This window comes from Felis catus, chromosome F1 (genome assembly GCF_018350175.1).
Source record: "Felis catus isolate Fca126 chromosome F1, F.catus_Fca126_mat1.0, whole genome shotgun sequence".
Classification (NCBI taxonomy): Eukaryota; Metazoa; Chordata; class Mammalia; order Carnivora; family Felidae; genus Felis; species Felis catus.
Genome location: NC_058384.1, coordinates 59604578 through 59623169, shown reverse-complemented (window position 1 = coordinate 59623169; position 18592 = coordinate 59604578). Strand labels below are relative to the sequence as shown.

Sequence of the window (18592 nt, the reverse complement as noted above, 5' to 3'; positions counted from 1 at the left end):
TCGGCTCTCTATGGGATGAGTTCAGGACACAGGGTTCTTGAGAAATCGGGGGTGGGTGCGCTGAGGAGGCCCAAGAAGGGGTTACTGAACTCTGTGACAGGCCCTAAGAAAATTCAAGAAATTAATCTGAAAAATAGAAGAAATGTGACCTTATTAGTACTCTAGGTTGGTTACACAGGTTGCACCATTTCTTCACAAAGGTAACAATGTAGCTTTTATTTGAATGTTCCGTCTTTGCTCCCCCCAAGTTTCTCTATATGTGTGTGTATGTGTGTTTAAAGAACCAAATACATCCTTGTTTCCTTTTCCAAACCGTTGTAGAATTTTACACTTTCTTTTAGTGAGAAAGAAAAGCCACTTATTTGTCAGTTTGCCTCAACTGTCACTAGGCCCCAAACCCTCATTCATACATTTGAGCTTACTACATGCGCGTGTGAGCGTGCACACACACACACCCGCACGGCGTTCAGCCATCGCCAGGGCATTGTTTATTCCCCAAAATAAGTGAATTTAGGAAAAAAGTGCCAATTGCTCTTTCACAGATGGTGTACCTCAGATCACGCTTTTTAATGGAGAAGAGGCAGGAATCGCGTTTTCTGAAATGTCCCTTTTTCTGAAATATGCTTCCCATAGAATTGGACATGTGCTGCTTGGTTCACATGGTGATGGTGGGGTGTCCTAGTTATAAGTAGACATGTTTAAATTTGGGGCGCCTGGGTGGCGCAGTCGGTTAAGCGTCCGACTTCAGCCAGGTCACGATCTCGCGGTCCGGGAGTTCGAGCCCCGCGTCGGGCTCTGGGCTGATGGCTCAGAGCCTGGAGCCTGTTTCCGATTCTGTGTCTCCCTCTCTCTCTGCCCCTCCCCCGTTCATGCTCTGTCTCTCTCTGTCCCAAAAATAAATAAACGTTGAAAAAAAAATTAAAAAAAAACGTGCTCCCCTCACCCCGTGAGATGCATGATAGACTGTTTTTTTTTGCTGGTAGTGGAAAGTACTATTTACCACTTTTTATTTGAGTATCTGGATCTCCTTCTTGCTCTTCCTCTTTTGAATGGTGTGTGTGTGTGTGTGTGTGTGAGAGAGAGAGAGAGAGAGAGAATGTAAATTTTTGACTCCTAGCCCCCTTAAAACTGCTGTTCCCTCAAAAGGGTCACAGCTCTTGTAGAAAACAGCCATGATAGATTTGAGCAAAAGGTCCGATGGAGAGAACAGCTATTAGCTGGATGACCCCGAGCATTTAACAGTCAGCTGCTGGCTTCCAGCAGAAATGGAGGGTGAGGTTGAGGCGGGAGAGGCAGGAGGGGGCTCTGGCAGGCTGGAGCTGGAAGAGAGGTGGTCCTCACTTCCTTCCCACCCCACAGAGTTTTCAGAATCCACGTACACATCAAGATCCCCCTCCCACCTGCACTTCCCACTGTTGCCCAGATAAGGTCTGACCATTAAGAAACACCGAAGGAGAGAAGGCAAGGTCTTAGAAGGCTTGACTACTCCCGGGAGCATCGAATTTTCCAGTCATCTTCTTTTAGTAGAATCCTAGATAGCGAGTGTTAAGCTAAAGAAAAATCACTTAGCAAAAGCAAAGCAGAAACGGGCCAAAGGGTGCCCCAGAGAGGAGTGGTGGTGGCCAGGGTATGGAAGGACAAAGCTTGCCCTCTGGGTTTCTAGAATGTTCTCTGGTCCCCAGTTCGCAGCACTAAGTTGGCCTCAGCCCACCAGTTGTCCTAGTGGGTTGGATTCCTGCATCTGCTGTCTGTATGTCCCTGAGCTGCTTGTTCTGGGGCCTTTCCAACAGGCTTTTCAGAAAACCAGCCTCTGCATCTTTAATGACCGAATTAAAGAGAAAAGACACTTTGTTGTTGTTGAATACGTACTGTATTTAACTTTTTTTTTTAATCCCAGAGAAGTGAAATGCAACATCTGTTTGAGTTTATGTAACATCCGAAGACTGACGACTCAGAATTTCCTAATTAAAGTCATTTTTAAGGCACTCTGCAGAGCCAACGTCCGTCTCTTCCTCGGGTGGCTTTTTTCTCCAAACTGTAGCAGAATACCCAAGCAATACACACATGCTCATGCTTTTAACCTGCTCTTTGTCCAGACGACACCGAAAAACAGCACAATTCCAAGCGGGGAACAATGAAGGAAGGGAATACACTTGTTGGGGGCGGGGCACAGGGAGGACACTTCTGAGTAAATGAACTTGATAGGCCGCCCCAGAAAAGAGAAGGAACAGGAGGGAGATGCACACGGGGCGGCGGGGTGAGCCTGATGGCTGGTGGCCAGTGGAAAAACAGGCTACATTTCCCAGTGAGGTTTCAATTAATTTAGTTGTTTCTCTTCCTCCTCCCCCTCCTCCTTCTTTTTTTTTTTTTTTTTCCCCATTTGTAAAGTTTGGACCAATAAAGAGAGGGGTCTCAAAATCCTGGAAAGTGTATGTAGGTAACTGTGTTTGCTTGTGCTCATGTACTTATGAAGGGTTGATCTTTGAGATAGGTATGGTTTGGGGGGCGCTAAAAAGCTCCCCCGGTTAAAAAATACTCTCCCTTACTGGCCCACTGCTGTGCCCGAAAGTCCCACCATTAGAGCCACTCCTTCAGATTAAGGCATTTATCTGTAGCCCCAATTAAAACATGAATGTCACCTGGGAGGGGTAACACTCAACTCTTTAGCACCCACTGACTGAACTGTCACCTATCAGAGAGTAGGACCCTGAGAGATGGGACATGGGGCAGGGACATTCTGATTAATGGGAAAAGAAGGCATGGAGGGAGAGAGCACAGGAGGGGACAGGCTGGGCAGTGGGGAGGGTAAGTGTGAAATAGTACTTGCCCCAGGAAATCGCCCAGATGGGGGAGATGGAGTACTAAAAAAAACTCCTCCCACATCACAGGTTTCCTGAGGCTGTGTGTGTGTGTGTGTGTGTGTATGTGTGTGTAACAATTTGTATATGTTACAACATTCTTGTGTTTGTATCTAATATGGAATTCACCTGGGCCCGTTATGAACGTAGTACATCTCTATGGACCTCGATGGTTTCTACGCAGCATACGTATACGCATTCACACATGCATTTACTCACACTCAGCAGTGGAGGTCTTATAAGTGTAAAGGGTGAGATGTCTCTTCTCAGCCCTTTGGGATTTGGATGCCTACCGACTGTTGGGGAAAGAACTGGCTCGGGGCAATGAGACTCTTTCCTCTGTTACCAGTAGACCCTCATCCAATTCAGGTGGCTCTGCAGACATGGCCAAGACTTGGGTTATAAAGACCGAGCATGGACCTTCCCATCAGGGTTGGAATTTGGAGACATAAATGTCACCCAAGTGCCCTTTAAGCCTTTGGAATTGGGGAGTCTGGGGGAGGTGGAGAGAGAATTCAGAGCGGAGTAGATTTCTGCTTCTGTTCCTAGAAAAGCTGGAAATCGTTTGAGCGCCCCCGGGTTGGGTGCAGGCACCAGCCTCGAGGTACAAATGGTGAGATCTGTTAACTCTGCAGGGAACTGCTCAGGTTGGTTGACCTGATGGGTAAGGTTCACTGAGGAGGAGGGGCTGGAGAAATGGGAAGAGAGTTCTCATTCTCCAGTGGCTGCTCCCTTTCTTGCTGCGGCAGGAAGCTTGGAAGCAGAGGATAAAGGATGTGGGTGGGTGGGAGGGACGAAGGAAGGAAAAACACAAACACTAGAAGTGCTTTTCAACCCTAGTCTTGCGTTGGGATCATCCGGGCTTTTAAAAACACCTGCTCCCAGGCTCTATCCCCAGATGCTGCTCTAATGAGTTGGGGAGGGGACCAGGTATGGATGCTCCTCAGGCATCTCTAGTGTGCATGTGGCATTCAGAAAGTGGCACCAGAGCAGAAAAATAAGTCTAGTTCTGAGGTGGCCAGGCTGCAGATGACTGGCCACCCCCCACCTGCGCACACAGAGCAGGAAAGCAGGGCTGTTACAAACGGGAGGAGATGGTGGGATGCTAGGAGCTTGTACGTGGACAGTTGAGCCTCTGCTGATTTGTGTGGCTTTGTGACCTCACTAGCTGGTGGTTTCAGATCCCATTTCTGGCTGAAAATCTGGTTGGGGGGAAAGTGTTTGGGCACAGAGAGAATTCCCCTCCCCCCGCCCTGCTTTCTGTGGCTTCAGAGAGGAGTAACTCACTGAGCTCTATGAGGCCAAGAAGACAAATTCTGGGGCTGGATGCTTCAAAGGTGGGAGTGGATTTTCTGCTGTATAACAAATAACATATTTCATGATTCAATCAACCAGTAAGCAAGCCGATCCATAAACCAACAAATAAAACAATGCACACCATTTTTGCCCTCCGAGGGTGGTTCTCCCCTCACCCCACTGATCCTGCTGACATGCACTTTGCCCTTGGTCACCTGAAGACACCCAGCCTGGTGGTGCAGGGGAAGCAGGACTGCTTTGGCCCTGGCTCCAAGGGTCAGAGAAATCTCGAGAGAGTATCAACATTGGCCACCCATGTGGAGACGGGAGGAAAAAGGGAGATACACATTCCTGCTGTTTCCCACCCAAAAGTGTAGGGAGGGAAGGTGGAGTTTGAGAACCAAGGCTGAGCCATGTTAGGTGTCTAGGTCCAGGCTGACCAGCTCTTCTCCCTGGGCAGCTTCAACTTCAGGGTTGGGGATGGACTTGAGATCTGGATGGACCCAATCCTGCCACACAAAACGATACAGCCCGTAAAGCTCCCACTTGAGCACAGCCTGCTGAGAGCCAAGCAGCCAGCTCAGCCAGTCCATGGGGAGCACCGCATGGCATATGGTGGGGCAGAAGGGGGTACAGGTCGCGGGATGGGAGGGTGGCAAGGAGACACATGGGATGGCATTCGTTTTAATGGGAAATCAGCTGTCCAGGTCTTCGGCTTTTAGAGCCACCAGCCATGGCTCCTTTCCTCCTCTTTAGTCTCTGCCATGTGGTTCTGCTTGATGGACGTGCCTTGTCCTACTAGGTAACCTGTATGTGGACATAAAAACATGTAAATAAAATGGGCATTAAGACAGTGACTAAAGAATGTCATTCCTTACAGGTCGATGTTTATAATCGAGGCCTTATAAATAGATTTTAAGGGGACAATGACCCTGAAATTCGATGCAAAATTATTGGGGCTTATTTACTTATGTATTTCTCTGCAGAGATGGTCTATGGCATTTATGCGGATCTTGAAAAATGATTAAAAACGAAAACAATATTAAAGGATTCCAGATCAGCCATCGGCGTAACCACTATCAAGGCATAAAGGGATCTAAAGAAATGGTTGGGAATTCCAAGGACCCACCCCATGGCCTTGTTTTTCAGCCTCTGAACGCACAGGAGGATTCATCAGGACCCCGTGGCTTACCCCGTATTCCTCCCGTGCACGGGCGCACACTTCAGCCGCACTAAAACTTCTTGAGTGTAGGTCTACCCTACTCGAAGTTGGCAATCAGTTTTTCTTTAAAGAAAAAAACAACTTGCTACCACTATTTTTGTGTGGGGGTGGGTATTTCTATCTATTGCTTTATATAATAGTTGAGGTCCCAAAGCAGAAGTGGGTGAACTAAGTCTTTCGAATAAAAAGAATAGTTTTGAATGCACGGAAGGAGTTGCTCCAAGGTAAACCCAAGCACCAGGCATCCTCCCCTTTCTTCCCTGAATGGCAGAACAAGTTTTTATGATAACAGATGAACACTGTTGCATTTTCAGAGTGTATGCGTGGTTTCAATTTCAGGAAGAAAACAAACCTGAAATTCTTACGTAGACTATTGTCAAATAAACTTGTTCCAATTGTTTGAAGTTTGCAAATGACCTCATCATGCATACGAATGGGGGGACTTAATAGCCTACAAAGCCATTCTAGAAATGGTTCCTCCATAAACCCTATACTCTGAAAGAACTGCCATGCTCTAGTGTCGGCGAATGCCAGTTCCCCTTCCTGCAATAAGCAAATGGTCAGAGGCACTGACTCTGCCAGCCCTTGATGTCTTGCATGGGACAGAATGTCAGGTATGGTGGGTGAGGGGGGAGGATGGGGCTCATGTGGGCTCATGCAGAAGCCTTGTCACAACCTCCGAGTCTGTCCGCTGCTCGTGGACCATACTGGAGAGATTCCTGTGTGCAAAAGTCACATCATTGTGACGACTGCTTTATATGATCATTACAGTCATTATTATAATATTCATATTATGTTAATTGTATTACACTTGCGATACAGTAAGGGTGACTTTGGCTTAGCCTAGTTTTTGTACAGGAAATATTTTAGCTGCATGGTTGAGCTTTGTCTCTCTGTTTCCCCAAGGCAAGGCACAGGAAGCTCAGGGCTCTCTGCCAATGTGTTCTCACAAGCAGAAAAACGTTGAGGGGGGTGACTTTGGCACTGAGAACAGGACTTCTTCCCTTTTCACAGATGGAAAAGTGAGGGTGCCCTGCATGTGACCTGCATAATAACAAAGTCAATTCAAAAGTATGCCTCGGAGGTCTGAGGTCCCCTAGTCCGTGAGCCCCTCCTGAACCTTTGAAGGAGGGAGTTGGCTTGGGAAATGCCTTCTCCTTTCCTGAAGAGGACAACAGACAAGTCGGTTTGTGGTGCGGGAGGTTTAGAATCTGAGTTTAGAGCTGCTTATTCTCTCCCTATTTCCTTTCTTTCTTTTTTTTTTAATTTTTAAGTTTATTTATTTTTGAAACAGAAACAGAGCATGAACGGGGGTGGGTCAGAGAGAGAGGGAGACACAGAATCGGAAGCAGGCTCCAGGCTCTGAGCTGTTAGCACAGAGCCCGATGCGGGGCTCGAACTCATGGACCGTGAGATCGTGACCTGAGCTGAAGTTGGACGCTTAACCGACTGAGCCACCCAGGCGCCCCTCCCTATTTCCTTTCTGATGAAGGTGCCCCAAAAAGGCGTTTTCCTTTGTTTGAATTTGTGAGTGACTCTTGGGGGCAGGTGTTTTTATTTTTGGTGTTTTCAGGAGACCCATGAAACGCTTCAGGTGAGACGGTGGACGAGTCTTAGTCCCTGATGCGTGTGTGTGAGTGTGCACGCGCACACTTGTGTGTGCGTGCGTAGACGCATGCGCACTGTAGCGAAGAGAGAACATGGTGTAGCGCCCGGGTCCCTGTTCATCTGATATGCATATGCGGAGTCCTTCTTTCTTTTCTAATTAATTAGAAGTAATAGCTTTCTATGGTTTCTGGTACGTGAGGGAGTGAAGTGGGAAATAATTTAATTGGCTGTCTTGCTTTCAAAGCCCAGTTTAATGAAATAGTTCTCAGCCTGAAGCGCATGTATTATCCTTCCTGTTATTTTTCCAATTAACATCTCATTGCATCATGTCTGCGAGGAATATTCGAATTGGTTTGAAGGGTGAGGGTGAAGGGACAAGAGCAGATGGAGACAGAACCAGTGGTTTCTTCCCCCACCAGTGCCTGCGTGTGTATGGATGCGGCTGGAGGGCTTCCCCCAGTGCCTTTCCTTGGAAGAGATCAGACGACTTGACAGAATGCTGCCTTGTCACCTCACCCACCCTCACCAAGTCCTGGGGCGGGAAAGGCAGCTTCCCCTCGCGGGCAGACTAGGGGGCCCCTTGTTAAACTTCTGGGGTTACTTGTGTTGTGGGGTTCCCAAAGGGGGACAATGAGTGGCGCCCAGAGCCTTCTGCGAGCATCGTCTCCCTCTGGGCTCTGTTCCTCCTGACGCACAGTACACGCTCTGTATAAATACTTGCTGGAAGAATGGGTATCCAGAGGGATCTCACGGTAGCCGCTCTCACCCACCCTTCCTGGGAAGAAAACCACGCGTAGAAGGTGGCAGAGAGCGGGGCTGGGACCCAGGCGAGGCAAGCCAGGTGTCCAGAGTGGACACTGGGCGGGGGGGAGGGGGTTCACTCGCACCAAGCGCAGTGCTGGTCTTTGCACAAACTGGCATTAAGGGCCTTCTGAGATTTCGCACTCTGGGCACTTTGGTTGGTTCCCCTGCATCCCTGTCCTGGCCTGAGGCAAAGCATTCTGTCTTCCTTCCTGTCTCCTGCCTGTTCCCAGAGATACTGGGCCTCAGCTGGCCTGAGACCAGCCCCCCGTGCAGCCGTCTTGTCGTTTGAATGTGTCACGCGCACTGTCAGAGCCCCTCCCTGTCCCCAGGGAGGTCCAGGGGCAGCTGGGGCCCTCATTGCTGTAATTCTGGTGTCTATTTTCCCTTCTCTCAGGCTTTCTGACCCAGGACACAGCAGTTTTAAGGATTGAGCCACGTTTTCTGGGTTAGCCAAGAACCAATGGGAGCCCAGAGGCAGAGGAGAGGCTCCTGTGTGTGGCCGTGTGGCCCGCCGCCCAGCGGCCCGGCTTCATATTTGTCTTGGTGAGAGGAGCTAGCGGGCTCTCTTCTGGACCACTCCCCAGCTGGACAAAATGACCTCTCCTCAGCCTGTGGCGGTGGGCCCAGCTGGGGGGGGGGCACAGTGATTTGTGGGGACAGGGCACCTTGGGCAGCAGTCCTGAGGCAAGCTGTATGGCTGGTCCAGGTGGGGCCGTGTGCGATGGGCCACAGCAGGCGGGGGGGGGGGGAGCAGAGAGAGGGGCCATGACCAAATATGCCTGCAGTGTGGTGGGACAGCCTGGGGGGGGGGGATGGTGCAGCATTTGAAGAAGTATTTCCTCCTTCTATGAGTACTTTGAGGGTCAAATCTGTAATGCGACCTGCAAACTGTGGAGTCCCGGCCAAGATCTGTGGCATCAGAAACTGTGTAGAGACAAGCCAGTGGGAGATTCCCCCTGCCCCAACACACACACTATAGATATATAATTATATATGATATATATCATTATTTTCTCCCTCTGTATTAGTGGAAACCCACAAAAAGGTGTGTGTGCGTGTGTGTGTGTGTGTAAAATTATTATTATTATTTTCTGCCTCTGTATCTCTTGCCTGAGTTCATGACAAAAACAACGCAGCTGTCCCTGGCTGGCTTCTCTAGGCGGCTTAGGTGGCAAAGTGTGCTGGGATTTCAAGTCTGGCCCAGATCTGATATTCAGCCTCCTTTTCTTACCAAAGGCTTCTTGGAGTTGCAGCTACTTAGAGTTGCAGCTACAGACTCTGCCCAGAGCTGCTTTCTACACGGCTACACAGTGGTGTCCTTTCCTTTCTTGACTGCCAGGGTCCAGGTCTCTGCAGCAAAGCGTCTGAGGACAGGGGGAGCTCAAAGCCCACCACCCTCCACTGAGCCAGGCTTACTTGGCAGGGAGCCTGGGTTTCCCTGAAATGGGAAAATGGGCTTCCAAGGAGATAGAACTTAATTAAGATCCTGCAACAAGCACTGGGCCCCGTGATTCTACTGATGTGACAATAAGCTTACATCAGGAAGCACGTGAGACATTTTGGAGTGTTTCCAGACATCATCCCACTGTCCTTCCTGACTTGTGATGGCTGATTGTATTAGTGGCTCAGTTAACAGAGGAGGAAACTGAAGCCCGGGTGAATGAAATGATTTGCTCAAGGGCTATTTCACCAGCTGAATCTCAAGTCATGCCGAGGTCCTGGGCTCTGGCCTCCAACCTCAGAGTACCCAGACGAACCTCCCTAATCACCTGAAGGCACAGAGCCTGGGAGAGTTGAACCCAGACTCCTCAGGAGAGCTGATCTGTCTTGTCAAACTGGATCCAGGGATCAATCAGGGCAACTCTGCAAAGACTCCCTCCCCTTGTTAGTCAGTCCCGCCCGAGGAATAGCAGTGGCCAGAGAAGCAGAGAACACTGCTTGTGTTTAATGAGGGAGAGACGTTTCCGTGGAAATGGAGTGGAGGTGTGGAGCCAGAAGACTGAAGCTCAAAGTCCTCAGAGCATGACTCATATTAAGGACCTTGGACAGCTCACATGACCTTTCTCCTCAACTCCCTCATCGGCAAAATGGGGTTATAAAGCAGATCTTATAGGGTTGTTGAGGCTAAACGACACAATCTTTGGGTCCGTGCTGTGTAAACTGTAGCATACTAATCAAACGGGAGTCGTTGTTGTTAATAATCATGAAGACAGAAAGATAAGGCCAGTCCTCAGATTTCTTATCTTCAACAGAGATGTTTTTTACTCTATGTAAAGGACCGTAAAAGCCCTTTGTAAACTGTGAAGCCGTGTACACCTCAGAGGAATTGTTAGCGGGACTGAGGTCAGTGGTACGATCCATTATGGGAGGGAGCACGGCTGACAGAGGAGGGCAATGGCACTCACCTCCCCAGATGCGTTCCCATAAAAGTGTTGGACGAACAGCCCAATAACCTTGCCACTGAGCAGGCAACTCTCCTGAAGGTCTTCCATAGGCAGCTGTCCTACCAGGGAAGCTGGAACCAGATGTACTCAAGATCTCAAAAGAGATTAATGGCAATAAGACTCCGGGGTAAAAATATCTTTGTGCACCGAGCTTGCTCACTCAGCTCCCTTTCTATCTGAGGATCATTTAGGCTTAATTATAGAGTTCAGGCGTTCATTGGGTTTTTGATTAATTTTCTTTTCAGCTCGAGGAGCGTGTGAGTGTAGTGGGTCTGTGTGTGTGTGTGTTTACATCTTTCTTTGCAACTCAGTCGGGAGCTGGCTCTGGTAATGTTTAATTGTGCCCTCCATTCTAACAAGATCGTCCAATGTGCCAACCGGAGCTCGGAAAGCCATTGTCTCCGCTGCCTCCACCCCACGGGCTGTTCCTGCCGTGTTGAGGGATGGTGGGTGGCAGGCCCTTGCTCACTGGGACCCTTACTGCAGGATGCCTGCTTTCCTCCTCCTTTTGTGCTTATGGTGTTTAAGGGGTTCTGGGACCAGGAGAGCAGATTTCCTCCTCTACTAATTACCAGTGCCGTGCCGAGAGCTACCGACTGACAGCCAGCTCACCCACACTGCAGCCCCTGACAGGCATTTTTCTGGGCCAATCTCCCTGGAGATTACAAGGTTCTCTGCATTAGAAAACAGTGTTAGTTCTCTGATTTTTAATACATCCACTTAGTAGGTGGTAGAGACTACATGACTGTGGGTGAAAGTGACTTGCTTTCTCCTTTGCTTCCTTGTCTTTTGTGCCCTCCAGGCAGGGAACATCTGGGGAGGCCACGCAGGAGTGTCCTAGCATGGGATTTGGAGCCCGATGGCCCAGTTCAAACCCCAGCTCCTGACATTTTCTGTTTGTTTGCCTATGGATGAGTCACTTAACCCCTCTGGATCTCAATGGATTTTCTGTAAAATGGGGATAATAATACCAACAACAATATTGCACTCCTCCTAAGACTATCTGGGGATGAGAAAACGCATGCAGAAGCCTTTGGTAAAATACTCTACAAATCATAATTCTTTTATTTTGCTGCTCAGAATTGTTGCTTAGAACATGATTTTGACCTCTGAGATATCATTCCTAGTACCAGAGACACAGAGTTATTAAAGGCCCATGGAATGGTAGGTGGAGTGAGGACCAGACTCCAGCCTTCTCATGTGCTGTGCACTAAAGCACTGACCTGGGAATATAAAATCCATGCTGCAAAGGGCCCAGATTAAGAGCTCAATCTTGAAACAGCTGTCATGGATAAAAGGGAATCTGGAACATTCAGTTTTTGACATAACTGTAACGAAGATTTCACCCTATTTTTTAAAGGATGAATTTAATGGTCTCTAGTGCTACAAAGGTAAATGGTTCAGGGATGGAAACGAGGAGAGGACTGTGGGTGTCAGGTAAGTGTGACCATGCTGTGCTATGAGATTTAGGGGACCCAGGCTCTTCTCTTGGCTCTGCTGCTAATTAGGTCTCTGACCCTGAATAGATGAGCTAATTTAACTCTCAGTTTCCGTGAGATCGTGGAAGAAAGGATCTCAAAGTTGACTACATTTAAGATCTATGACCTGACAAAACAGTCTTTTCCACACGGGAATCAAAAACTCTGGTGTCACCAGAAACCATTGCGTATGTGCGTGTTCGGAATCCAAGTATAGTCCTGACACCTCCCGACTAAAACCTGATCAAGGCACTGAGTGAACTTCTCTAAACTGACGGCATCTGGTATCAGACCCAGGGAGTCTCAGGGGAAGAAAAGCCGGGTGGGAAGATGTGACCCCAGTAGAGATTTCAAGGTGAATTCTCTCTTGTTGGAGAGCCTTTCATTTGACAATATCCTGACTAAGCTGAAAGGTAATGATCTAAGGATCAGAGAAAGAGAAGGGATTGTTTCCTTGTAAAACCACTATAACTTTAAAATAATTGGCTGCAGGGCAATGGAGCATTCTGCCAGGCTCATTCCAGAACCAAGAGACCCAACTGCAGAGCTTGCAATGGTATCACCAACAATAATCATAATGTATATTTGCCCAAGGGCTTTTAACTTTTATAAGCACTTTCCCCTCTATTTTTCTCATTTTGGTATTACATAATTTTCCAGAAAACTGGCCAGGTCATTTCTTTTCAAACTCTGAAAAGTGTGAATTTTCAGCAAGAGCAAGTCTAGTTAAGTATGCTACCCTTGGCTTTATACAGCTATGCCCTTGAAAAAGTTACATTATATGTAAACGTGATTGTGGAAGTCATCTTGTTTTAATGGATGGGCAAGGGGAATTTAAAAACAGAAACTTCGTATAGGATCTTGTAATTAAGTGATCATTTTTACCAGCTGTTTGGTACAATGTTGGTTTTTTTTAAATATTAGGTTTTCTTAGGATAGGGCCATGTGGGTTAGATTCTAGGATCAGTGTCTTAGCATCCCATAAGGTTGACATCTAATTCATTTAGAGGGAAAAGTTGTTTTGAACATCAGAGTGAAAAATAAGCAGCTTTATTTCAGCCATGGCGTTCTTTGGAGCTCCCTTAAAAAACAAGGAAGCATGGGAAGGACAGACATAACAGCTGAATTATTTTTAAATGGAATGTCTCCAGGTCTCCTGTGAGTCACTGATGTGTCATTAATGTGCTGTTATAAATAGCTCAGCTTGCCATCAATAACTAATCTATAAGACAGTAGCTGGTGGTTGGGGTGTGAGGTTAACACTACATGATTTCAAGTGGATCTGTTAACCCTCTCTTGTAAATAAGCACCATCCCCTGAGACTAGAACCTGAAAGAAATTAGACTTAATTGCATTTTGAACAAAAATAATTTAAAAAGTCCTCTTGCTTTTCCTTCTCCATTCCTAGACTCTGGGAGAAGATCTCATTGGAGCCAACCATAGGACTGTAATAATTACTCTGACCCTCAACTCTTTCACCTCTGAAATTAGGCTGCCGGTATCCATCCATAAAATCCACAATGACACTGTGGCAGTTTTATAATTATTTTGCTTGGGGGATTTGGGTGATGGAAGCTAGAAGAGCTGGAAAAATTCTTACTGCAAAGACTAGAAACTCTTTAAAATGTTTGAGATTGGCCTAGCTAAAGGAAATATGGTCTCTCATCCTTGATGGTTGGATCTCAGCCATAGAGTCTTGCTTAATGTGAGCAGCTCATATTTTCATTAAAGAGCTCTGAAGTTAAGCATTATGAAGCACTTTCTCACAAATGCTCATGCAGTTAAAGTTGAGCTTCTGTGAAATTGAGCTAAAATAAACATATATAGATAAAAAGCGTATGTACTGGGCTACAAGTACATAGGTAGGCACTGCTGGCAAATGTGTTAGTTATGCTGTCTCCATCCTGACGTGTATGTTTGAATGCGTGCGTGTGTATACATATGTGCATTCTGTATGTTCACATCATTCAGAAACTAAAAAGAAAAAAAAACAAAAGGAATGAAAATAGTATTCTTATTTGTTAAAATGTTCTTGAAATTCTACATGGATTCCATGGTTTAGAAACAATGATCTTTTTGTAAATTTAGGGCTGGAAACGGGGAACAGAATAGGCAGCTGTAAACAAAATTGCAATTAAGGTTTCACTAAAAACATGGCAAAGGCCCCAAATATCATAGCTACTGTAGAATACAGGAACTATCTATCCAAATATTGTGATTAAGGAATACTCTGAACGATCAGATTTTGGAAAGAAGTGGGTAGATGGAACCATTGAGAGTCTCCATCTGTCTGTGCACATCAGGACCTTGGACAGTTCCAAGGAGGCTCTCCAGAAGGGAGCCCATATCACTCTATCTCTCGTTTTTGTTTTTTTTTTTTTAAGTGTGCCTTTCATTCCACTGAGTATGTTGAAGAGCTGATGGTCTACCAATAAATTCACAGATATTAATTTGTAATAACAACTTATTTCTTTCTCTCCCCATTCTCTTCGCCACCTTTCATTCCACCCCCATCCCCAGCACCCTCCAGTCAGACAGTGGGACTGTCTGTCTTACAAACACCTGGTGTGGATGTTTTCACTCCCACTTCTAATTGGTTGGGAAGCAGCATTTGCCACAGGCACTGTTTAATTTTGTTTCCATCCCCTGCATCTCGCAGGAAAGCAATGGTCAATAGTTCAGAAAAAAGAATCATCCTGGTCAGCTCCAAAATATGGCTACTTGCATGGTAATCACAGCAAGTCTGTCAAATCAGCGATTTCTTTATTCCTAAAAGGAAGGGAATTTTCCTAAGGATTATGGTTCTACCACCCAAGAAGCAGCCCTACTCTTCACAAGTGGCTGCAAAGGCTGGCAAACCAAGAGGTCTGCTTTGGCTCAGAAACTCAGTTTGGCTCCTGCCACCCCTGGCAGCCTCACTGCGTGTCTCAGCGTCATGTGCTCCACACACAGTCAGGCCAGTCTGCTTCTACTTAGGAGGGATCACAACCAGAGGTGGCCCTCGTTTGGGTCTCCACATGAGGACCTGGGCATCGTTGGCATTGGGTTTCACTAGTGCATTAGGGGGGATGGGCTCCATCCGGCTCAGGATCCGGGGCTGCTCCTGCTGAGTCCTGCCCACTAGCCGGGCCCGTTGCCCCAAGAGCTGAAGAGGGTCCACCTCAATGTCCACCCTCATCCTCCACTTGATGGTCTGCAGAATGATCTTCTCCTTCGTGGTGGTGTTCATGGCCACCAGCCAGGTAGTGAAACTTTGGTCCCTCTTGATCCTTGTGAGCAGTGGCACATTGCTGTCACTCACTGGCACTGCCCACGTCACACTTGGGTAGAAGTTGTCATTCATGCTGACGGAGAACCTGGAGATCTTGTTGGTGGGACCAACCAGGGTCACAGTTTCTGTGGTGTTCCCGTACCAAGGGTAGCTCACCCCATCTGAGTCACTGATGGCTTTTACTCTCCCTTCCCTCAAGTCAGGTAGTTCCCAGCTTGACCTGGCAAAGCAGAAGAGATGCACAAGAAAAGAAGAGGCTGTATGAATTTTTCAAAAGATGGAGAGGTGCCCAACACTTACTAACACAGTCAACTTGGTCAAAATGGGAAGCTCAGAGGGGAATTCAGGTCAGAAAGTTCTATGCTGTGCTGCTTTGGGATGAGATAGGGACAAATCGAAATAACACAAAGATTAAAAAAAATACCAAAAAGTTAAATAAAGTCATAGCTGGTTTAACTGGCAACGGGAAGCTCAAAGAGGCATTTGTGAGCCCCACAAAGAGGTATCAACCACTTGGGATGGTGGAATTGTAATCAGCTATTTAGAGTCATTCCATTGCAAGAACAACTTTCTTGGGAAGTATGAGTGTGTGCAAGGTTTGTTGGTTGGGAAGAAGTGGTTATGGTTTGATGTACTTGAAAGGAAGCATCAGGTGGAAAGGAGGGCAAAGGAGGCAGAGTTAAGGGTTACACAAATTTCCCAGAAAATCACAGTCGTGGAATTTCTACTCAACAAAGAGGGTTGCTTAAATTCCAATCATTGGCCAATCCAGCACTTGGAAAACAGACATAGAAACTGACACACAAGGAGATAATGGTCACCTTCTGGAAACCACCTCAAAGCAAACATTGTGCTGTAGGCTGGCATACATAGTCTCTAAAGTGCTATTGTCCCATTGACTTCATGTCCAGACTGGAAGTCTAATTGCTAATTTTATTTTATTTTTTTAAAGATTATTTTAATGTTCATTTATGTTTGAGAGAGAGAGAGAAAGAGAGAGCGAGCCAGGGAGAGAGAGTGCAAGGACAGGAGGCGCAGAGAGAAAGGGAGGCAGAGAATCCCAAGCAGCCTTCACGTGGCCATGCAGAGCCCAATGTGGGGCCCAGACCCACGGGTCATGAGATCATGACCTGAGCTGAAACCAAGAGTCAGATGCTCAACTGATTGGGCCACCCAGGCACCCCATTAATTGCTTAGTTTAGTGAACCTACCATTCTGGGCACTTTGCTACTTCTCTTGGGTACCCCTGACTTTAGCCCATGTCTCTTCCCCCAGCTCATCATCATCATCATCATCACCACCACCATCATTGTCACAGCTGATACTTATTGATTGCTGCTCTATTTCAACCACTGTGCTAAGTACTTTAACTATGTTATCTCAGTTAATGCTCAAAATATCCCACAAGATGAATGAACTTTTATTTCCATTTTACACATGAGAGGATAGAGGTTTAAAGATGTTAAGGCCCATAATGTGGGTTCTACAGATTGTAAGAGGTGGAGTTAGGAGTTATTTGACTCCAGACTTTGTGCTTTTGACCACTATACCATATCACTTCCCCAAGTACCCTTACATGGTTCTGGAGAAAGTCAGAGTGGAGGGGACTCTGGCTGTCCATCTGCTTGCAGCTCCCAGAGCAGCCACCGGGAGCTGGATTGAATCCAAACAGAAGCAGAAATTAAGTCGGCAGAGCCTGAGCGTGCATTCTCCATATATCCACTGCTGGGACTAGGAATGATTCTTAGTAATATGAGATTTTTTTTTTTTTGTGAAAGGCAGAGGGAGAGAGAATTTTTAGAAAAAATTTTTTAATGTTTATTTATTTTTGAGAGAGAGAGACAGAATGCAAGTCAGGGAGGGGCAGAGAAAGAGGGGGATACAGAACCTGAAGCAGACTCCAGGCTCTGAGCTGTCAGCACAAAGCCAGACGTGGGGCTCGAACTCACAAACCGCAAGATTAAGACCTGAGCCGAAGTTGGATGCTTAACCAACTTAACCAACTAACCACCCAGGCACCCCTAGAAACAGAATCTTAAGCAGGCTCAATGCTCAGTGAGGAGTCTGACACAGGGCTTGATCCCACAACCCTGGGATCATGACCTGAGCCAAAACCAAGAGTTAGATGCTCAAACCACTGAGCCACCCAGGAGCCCCAGAAGAATGTAATAATTAAAGAAATACAAGAGATGCTCCACTCATCAGCTAAGTTCTTCCTCTTATGAAGTGACAGAAGATCCTACAGGGCTTTATACAAATGGCTTAAGAGAGAGCTCCACTGTCAAGTTGATGCTGAAATGTCTCAGCATCTTTTACTGTCACGCAGGGACATTGAGACACTAGCTACTGCCTCTGGCTGGCCTCCACAGCACTTCCAGTGTGGCTTCCTGGAGAGGAAGTGAGCGCACAGCTGCAAGAACCCTTTCTCTTGTCTGCATGCCCTTGGTAGCTGCCGGGAGTAACTGCAGTGTATCATGATTGGCAGAAATGAAGAAGAAGAAATGACCTCAAATAGAAAGTCAGAGAGATACCGTTTTGCTGCACATGCTTGTTGTAGCCGAGCCAAGGAGTAGCTCACCGAAAATGCTGTGGCCATTTCTTACTGTGCAAAAGGGAGTAAGTGTTATTTCAGCAGGACATATTCATATATGGGTCAGAGGTCAGGTGAAGCCCAATCTGCTTATTGGGTTTATGAAATGGCCAGACTGGAGTCAGCTTCTTGCCTCCAGCCAAAGTGTGGAGACAGTTATTAAGTCACCAGGCATTTACTTCCTGTGTTGCCTCAACTCTGATCTCCGTTTAGGTTACAGTGATGAGACCTGTTTGGGGTTGTTTTGTGGGACTAGAGGACAAGTATTCTCAGCAGTGTAAAACTGTACTTAGACACTGTGCCAACTGTGGCACATTGGCTGGGGAATTTGGTTTTTGATTCTGTTATAACACTGTCCTTTTAAAGACTGGCTATCTTGCTGGTTAAGATACTTTGTCTATAGTGTCTTCACAGTTCCTATTTTTGCCCCCATCTTCCTGTCCAGAGCTACATGAACAGACTTAAGCCCAGGGTCTAGAGGTCAGTCAAGTGAGAAATTTACAAAGCTTAGTTTGGTCCCAGATGTTCCGCAAACAGAGATAACATAATAAGGCTCTACTCTTGTGTCTGTCTTGGGAGAGAAGGAAGACACCCTTTTCTTGGAAGATTCTGTGGAATAGAGAAACAAGCTTCTTATTCATCACATGGAAACAAAGGGACATGGCTGAGTTTAGCCAATGGGTGCAGTGACCTTGGGAGGCTACGTACCCCATCCATCCACATTGCTGTGACTTTGGCCACTGCTCTATTGGAAATCCTTTGGGTCTGAGGCATGTTCTGTCCCACAGCCCCAGGGAGGGTTTGATTTTGGAAGTAGCCAAAATTCACTATGACTTAAATCTAGTGAATAGGGAGTAGGTTTCTTTTCCAAAAATATCATAGTTTTATTTCTTTTATGAAAAATAGGTACTAATGCACATTCTAAGGTAGTGGCTTTTTTTTTCCTCCAAAAAGAGTTATGCCTATACAATGCATGATTGGTTTATATAGCTGATAAACCAGTTTGATAATGGTTTTCAAA

At 46.7% G+C, this 18592-nt stretch overlaps 1 protein-coding gene across 2 annotated transcripts in view; it reads right to left on the bottom strand.

Moving 5' to 3' along the window:
• Window positions 1–2375: 2375 nt before the first annotated feature.
• Window positions 2376–18592, bottom strand: part of FAM78B (family with sequence similarity 78 member B) — a 92621-nt gene continuing 76404 nt past the window's right edge. Inside the window, exons 2-3 of one of the 2 annotated variants that reach the window (XM_023248058.2) lie at window positions 10194–15201; window positions 2376–4961 (exon numbers count right to left, since the gene is read on the bottom strand). In XM_023248058.2, the coding sequence (XP_023103826.1) occupies window positions 14679–15201 (523 nt within the window). In that variant the 3' untranslated portion in view covers window positions 2376–4961; window positions 10194–14678. The remainder of the gene's footprint in view (window positions 4962–10193; window positions 15202–18592) is intronic. The other variant, XM_023248057.2, reaches the window with a different exon arrangement.